Here is a 7,382-nt window from a genome sequence, read left to right as displayed (position 1 = left end):
TCTGTTAGGAAGCCAGCCCAGATAGGAAAAGCCCAGGAGGCTCTTATCTCCAATTAGCCACCATAAGGTCAGAAGTGGAGCTTCAGAAACAAATGTTAGAGGGATGGCCTTGAGCAAAAAAGCTCAGGGATATTACCTAGGACCTGAGTTTAATCCCTAGGACCAATACAAAATAAATCAACCAGTCTTGCCTTCTACCTTGCTTTCTCATGCATTACTCACCCGGGAGAAGCTGGTTATTACATCTTAAAGACACAGAAACCTGGTTGAGAAATACAGTTAGTAAGGAGCTAAGGCTTCATGCCAATATCCAGCAATGAACTGAGGTGTCCAGACAACAGCATGCGAGTGAGCACATCTTGGAAGCAACCCTTCCAGTCTCATCTGTTTTGTATTGATATAACAGAATATCTGACACTGGGAAATACATTTTAAAAAATTAAAACCTCTACTGCCAGAAAAAATAATCACCTTATTAACTGACCACACCAAGTTCTCTTTCCAGGCATATTGGCTTATAATTGTAGCTGTGCATGAGACACTGATTGGGAAGATGACAGCCAGGGCTCAGTTAGGAAGACAGGCACAGTAGGATGGCCCTGTGCTCCCAACTACATGGGAGGCATAAGTAGGAAGATGTGGTCCAAGACCAGCCTGAGCAAAAATGCATGACCCTATCTGAGTTCAAGCCCCACCTAGTACTGAAAAAGCAAACAAATAGCAAGAGGTTTCCTGGGAACATGATTCCAGGGGCTGGCTAGCTGATCTGAAAAGTATTCTGGCAAGGGCCTCCTGGCTGCATCTCAGCACAGGGGAGAAACAGCCTTGTGCAACAGCAAGGAAACAAGAAGGCAGCCAGGGGCTGGTCTGTTCTTTTAAAACAACCTGTTCTAAGGGAACGAGTATCCTCTTACCTGACCCATTCCTGCAACACAGCATGAATTCATTCATGACCTCATTACCTTCACTAGGTCCTACCACCTCATCGCTGCCACACCGGGAACCAAGCTTAGAGGACATGAGTCTTTGGGGTCGGGACTGGGGGGAAGGGGGGACACGACAAGCCAAAATCGAAACCACAGCATTCAGCTCTAATCAAACCTTCAGATGACCACAACTTAGGAGAGTCTAAATGAGACCCACTAGACAAAGCTGTTCTTAGATTAATCTTCAGAAAATGTGGGATACGTTATTTCAAACTTCTAAAATCTGGAGATAATTTGTTATGCAGCAATAATGGAGATGAACTGGGCCACAGTGGCACACACCTGTAGTTCCAGCTACTCAGGAGGTTGAAGTGGGAGGATTCTTTGACACTAGGAGTATGCAAACAGCATTGGTCAATTTATCAAGACTTTTGTCACACAGAGAGAGGGAGAGAGAGAGGCAGAGAAGGAGGGAGGGAGGGAGGGAGAGAAAGAGGGAAAGAGGGAGAGACAGGGAGAGGAGGGAGAAAGGAAAAGGAAAGTAATAACATACTTGCTTTAACCTATTTAATTATCTATTTTATACCATTAAGTGTTTAGTTTTTTTAAGCATCATCAGCCTATATACCATATTATTGAATGCAGGTTAGCAAAGTTCTGGAAAGGTGAATATTTCAATTGCTTTCAGATGTCAAAGTGATTCTCTACATTCAAGGATGATATTTCATACACAGCAAATTATCCAAGCTCTGTAACTTTCTATTTATAAATGTCCTTTATGTGAAAGCCTCTGTGACACACATAAGGCACAATTCAAAGCAGAACACCGGGCTGGTATTTAATGTTGCCACTGCTTTGCTGTGACTTTTAAATAGAGAATAACCAGTGTCATAGAAGGAAGGTTTGCCTTTTCTTTTCCAGCCTTCCCTGACCACATAATGAAGGTTACTGTAGGTTACTGAAGGTTACTGTTTAGATGGAGGAAAAGCCAAAGCACTCCAGCAGACCAAAAGGCATGTGCCCCCTGATCAAAGATGTCAGCAGCAGAGAGAGAGAGGAAAGCCAGGTAAGAAGTGGCAGGGAAACACATTATTAGCCTCAGGAGGCAGGAAGAACAATGCAGGAAAAAGTCAACTCAGACATGGGTAAGAACAGTAAGAAGACAAGGGAAAAGTTATATTTTTTTCCTGGTAGTTCATGGTAAGAATTGGTAATATTTTGTATCTGACTTTTGGGCTCCTGCAGCAGAGTTCTCTGTGCTTATACTTGTGCTATGTCAACTCAACTAAGCGCTTTCCTTGCAGTGTCTAGGAGATAGCCTTGACCTCACAGTCAGACATACATTGTTTACAGTATGCAACACATCACCAAAAGGTACCATTGCTTTTTTATTTAGTTCGTAGAAATACATCCACATGACAATGCTTATTTCAGTTAGAAAACCAGTGCTATTTTTTCTGCTGTTGTAGTGCTTTACTTTTAGACATATTAACAAGTTCAGTCCTTACATTGTAGCAATGCATATACATTTACTGAGATCAGCCAAGTGAAGCTAAAACACCACTATTCTAAAACTAAATAATAATGTCATATAATTACTAGGTAGAAAGGATATCTTTATTTCCATTTATTATTTTAACATAAATCTCACATATACACTTCTTAATCTGATTAATCCAAGTGAAAAATGATTTGAATTCAGCCTGTTTATAAATCACCTTGAAATGTACATCCCACCTAATTTCTGAATACCTACTCACACTAAAATAAGAGCAATTGGGTTATAAGAATAACTTAAAATTTTTCATTATGAAAGGTTACAGAAATAAAGTAAATATTAGTTTGGCATTCCTATTTCCTAGGCTTAAAAGAATGATAAACTGAGACTGCTTTGTAAATAATCACTTTTGGTAATTAAGTAGAAAATATTACATCATAAAGCAAGAAAACATTTATAAGTACTTTTTATATTCAACAAACTAATAATAGAAGCACCGCTAGTAGATGAAAATAATAACTACTTTATGATAATGAGAAAATTCTTTGGAGCTGACTGAAACAGTACAGATACTTGGCTTCTTTTTTTAAAAATAGTTCAATTTTGACATTTAAGAACTGTTAACTTTTAGGAAGCAACAATTACTTTCCTAGTTGAACAAAAATATACAGAAACCAAAATAGAAAAAAGAGTAAATATCAGATATAAATCACCTGAACATCTGCACTTTTTCTTCCAAAAAAGAGGAAAAAGTTATTTTTCTAGGACTAACCCAAAGCCCTCTTTATAACAATTACACATACAAGCCAATGGCAGCCATGTTGGCAATGTAATTTTCTGACAATACCACCATGAATATGTGCTAAATAGGGTTTTGCTCTAAAGGGCTTTAGATTCATTACTTAAAAAACTGTTTTTCTTGAAAAAAAAAACTATTTTTACAGCACTGCTGTTCTATTTAATCCAGTTTTAAGGCAAATGAAAACTGGTAAGCATGTCTTACTACCTTTTCTGCAGTCAGAAATATTGGAGATGCTTCCTTTTAAAGTCAAGTGTTTTCACTCAACAATAAAGAGGCTTTGTCCTATCCCTGAAATTCTATTTGGTCATTCTTACCTCTTTGTCAAAGGCCATAAAGAAAGCATCTTGCTAGTGTGGTAGCTACTGAGTTGACCAGTAACTGCCCAAATTTAAGGACTGAATTTGACAAATTAACTTCCTGAAGATGGGCATTTTTTATTCTTTTAGCTGAAATGTAAAAGGTGTGTGTGTGTGGGGGGGGGGGGTGGAATTAAGACCCTTTGGAAAGCAATTTACCTTACCTGATGCCATGCATTCCCCAGAGATAATAGCAGCATTAATACACAGTTTACTTGTCCCTGTGTTTATAAAACCACAGCAGAAAACACAAGCCCTCAGATGTGTAAGTTAATGTAATTAATAACTGTCTTGAATGTCATAGTGGTGGGAACCTATATATCTACTCATGCGTGTGTGTGTGTGTGCGTGTGTCATTCACAGTCAGTGATAACGCAACAATAAAGTAAAAACACTACTAAAATACAAATTGATACTTTTCATTTGGTACATTTAATCTTCCCTCAGTAAACATTATAACTAGGCAATTATGAAATTAGAAAAGATACCAATGGGAGTGAGGAGACAAAGAGAAAGTGAAGGATGGTGAAAACTGTCAAAGTACTTCATATGGATGGGTGAAAACAAAACAATGAAACACATTAAAATTGTCTTAAGCATGGGGAAAAGGCAAGATGAGGGACAGATATGGAAAGGATGATTTTAATTAGGGTACATTGTATGCATGTATAGAAATGTCATAATGAACTCTCCCCTTGTACAATTATTACATGCTAGTAAAAACAAATCTTTAAAAAAAATCTGTAAGAAAAATCAGGAAGCTATATACTCAAAGACTATAAGAGAAGAGTAATAGTCTATGTTTAGTGCTCCCACACAAATGGTTCTGAATTTTATATTTTGTATTTACTTTATATAATTATGGCACATACATAAATTGAAAATCTTAAAAATTATGCTTTTTGTACTTTCTATTCACTAATCCAAGTATAGGCACTTTAGTTGAAATGAACCTCAGATCCTTCTGATGTAAATCTTTTAAAATGAATAAAGCTCTTTTTAGGAGCACAATTGGCAAATCTAATCCACTACCAGATACACTGATTCAGGCTTCAGACATGTGGCATAAAACTTAAAAACAAAGTTAATGTAGCTCACAAAGTATCTCACACACTCTGAAGACCTTCTTAAGAATAGCCATTTCTTCATATATTCATCAGAAAAGATGCAAAATATACATCCATTTAATTAAAAATAGTTTTGTTTTAACATCAAGGAAGGAAAAAACCCAGAAAACATAAAACCTTGTTAAAATCTAAGATTCAGAGCTGAGTTTTATATAGCTCAGTGGTAGAGTACTTGCCTAGCATGCACCAGGCCTTGGTTTGAACACCAGCATTACAACAAAAACCATCTCAGATTCAAAGCATAGATAAATTAAAATAGGAGGGAAATGCAACAAATTCCCAATATGCTGAGTTCCCTGTGGGCCTAACTAAAGGCCTCTCTTATGGAAGGAAAAAGGAGAAATTATTTTACTTCATCAAGGCCAGTATCTTAGATGTTGGAAGCCAGTCTCAAAACTATAATAAAAAAGGATAAATTCTTTTTTTTTTTTTTTTTTTTTTTTTTTTTTTGCCAGTCCTGGGCCTTGGACTCAGGGCCTGAGCACTGTCCCTGGCTTCTTCTCGCTCAAGGCTAGCACTCTGCCGCTTGAGCCACCGCACCGATTCTGGCGGTTTTCTGTATATGTGGTGCTGGGGAATCGAACCTAGGGCCTCGTGTATCCGAGGCAGGCACTCTTGCCACTAGGCCATATCCCCAGCCCCTAAAAGGATAAATTCTTACTTGCCTTTCCTAATAGATGTTATCTCTTAAATCAATATTCATTCAAGAAAACATGTTCTAATTAATAAAAAGACAAAAAGTACTACCATCTCCGTCATTGACTAATAGGAACTACAGATAGTATTTGGGAAGCTACAGTCAATTTAACATGAAGTGTAAGTTGTAAATGTCTTAGTGTCAATTCATTTAAATATTGTATGACAATATTCAGCGATTACAATTTCTTTGATTCAAATACATCTGCAAATGTACAAGCAATACTATAAGCAGTATATATTAAACATCATCATTGCTTAAATGTGATTAAACAAATGACTAATTTGGCAGCTAAAAATACATTTTCAGACAAAGTTAACTATGTTGACCTTGATAGCAGTATATTTTTGCATGTGCAGGCCTGGGTTAAAATGTCTTTTCAAGGTGCAAAGCATAAAACCCAAGGTTTTGAGACTGATACCGGACATTTCAGACAACATAAAGACAATAAATCATTTAACTTGCAAGTGCTGACTTCAGTTCAAGCATTTTCTTACAAAATATAGAACATTTCACCACTTAAATTACTACCTGTAGATTACTAAAGTTGCTCTGGATACAGTACACAAGGATTCAATAATGTTTTCTCTTTAAGTGCAGTATAGTTACTCACTATCTATGAGATTCTTTGTCTTCCCTGAGTCCGCTGCATCTACCAATGTACTTGATTTTGCAATGAAAGTGACAAAATTGACAGTCACCTTGAAACATTTCCTAGCCCTCTCAAACGGTATGATTCTGGTAGTATTTACTGAACTTTGCCTTCCAAGAGCCCAGTGGATATAACGTGAGCATGACCACTTGTGCAGCTATTGGTTTGTCTCAAAGTATCTGCTCCCAGATAGGCCATTAAAAGTTCAGTGCGGCGGATGAGTAACTGCATGAGGTCTTCAGCCAAAGTCTCTATACTTGAGTAGCGTACCTTCTCAAAGTCAAAAATGTCCTTGAGAAAGAAAAGAACTTGATTCTGGAAATTAAACACAAAACAAATTGGCAATCATTAGGCCAAAAAGTCATTAAATATAAAGAGTTACTAATACTTTAATGAGCATTGAACTATAAGCCAAAATATCTTAGTTTCAGTGCTATTTTTAGGTCTTTCCATATAAGGAACCTTAAGCAAAGGAACACATAATCTTTGAGTCTCTCTAATCTTCTTTTCCTTTAAAATATGGGATAATACCATTTGTTTTACTTATTCCTCAGGGCTGATGGTATCAAAATACGCAGCCTGAGCTGGAAGCCAGGAGTTCATACCTGTAATCCTAGCTACTCAGGAAGCTGAGATCTAAGGTTTAAGGTTCAAAGCCAGACCAGACAGAAAAGCAAAATGAGCACACAAGGATCTGAGATTAAGCCCCAGTACTAGCAAAAAAACAAACAAACAACAAAAAAGAAACCTCCACACACAGCCGGACACTGGTGGTTTATACTTGGAATCTAGACACAGAAGTAAGATCTGGAGGGTCTTGGTTCAAAGCCAGACAGGGCAGAAAAGTCTGTGAGGCTCAATCTCAATTAAAAAAAAAACAAAAACTGGGGGCTGGGGATATGGCCTAATGGCAAGAGTGCCTACCTCGTATACATGAGGCCCTGGGTTCGATTCCCCAGCACCACATATACAGAAAACGGCCAGAAGTGGCGCTGTGGCTCAAGTGGCAGAGTGCTAGCCTTGAGCAAAAGGAAGCCAGGGACAGTGCTCAGGCCCTGAGTCCAAGGCCCAGGACTGGCAAAAAAAAAAAAAAAAAAAAAAAAAAAACTGGAGGCATGGCTCAAGTGACAGAACATAGCAAGCAGGCCAAGTGAGTTTGAGGCTGAGTTCAAGCCTGGGTACCAAGTAGAAGAAAAGAATAAGAAGTGTCTGTAACCCTGAAGCACCATATAGATATGAGGGCCTACTTAGTAGTTTTTCACTCTTACCTCTGAGCACTGAATTGACATGACTTTTGTTGTTGTTGTTGTTAGGATTCGAACTC

At 37.8% G+C, this 7,382-nt stretch overlaps 1 protein-coding gene across 1 annotated transcript in view; it reads right to left on the bottom strand.

Moving 5' to 3' along the window:
- Positions 1-5,323: 5,323 nt before the first annotated feature.
- Positions 5,324-7,382, bottom strand: part of Miga1 (mitoguardin 1) — a 60,754-nt gene continuing 58,695 nt past the window's right edge. The window contains exon 16 of the mRNA XM_048351625.1: positions 5,324-6,373. Within this exon, the coding sequence (XP_048207582.1) occupies positions 6,155-6,373 (219 nt within the window). The 3' untranslated portion in view covers positions 5,324-6,154. The remainder of the gene's footprint in view (positions 6,374-7,382) is intronic.

The sequence above is a fragment of the Perognathus longimembris genome, chromosome 7 (genome assembly GCF_023159225.1).
Source record: "Perognathus longimembris pacificus isolate PPM17 chromosome 7, ASM2315922v1, whole genome shotgun sequence".
Lineage (NCBI taxonomy): Eukaryota > Metazoa > Chordata > Mammalia > Rodentia > Heteromyidae > Perognathus > Perognathus longimembris.
This window is presented reverse-complemented; position numbering and strand designations above follow the sequence as displayed.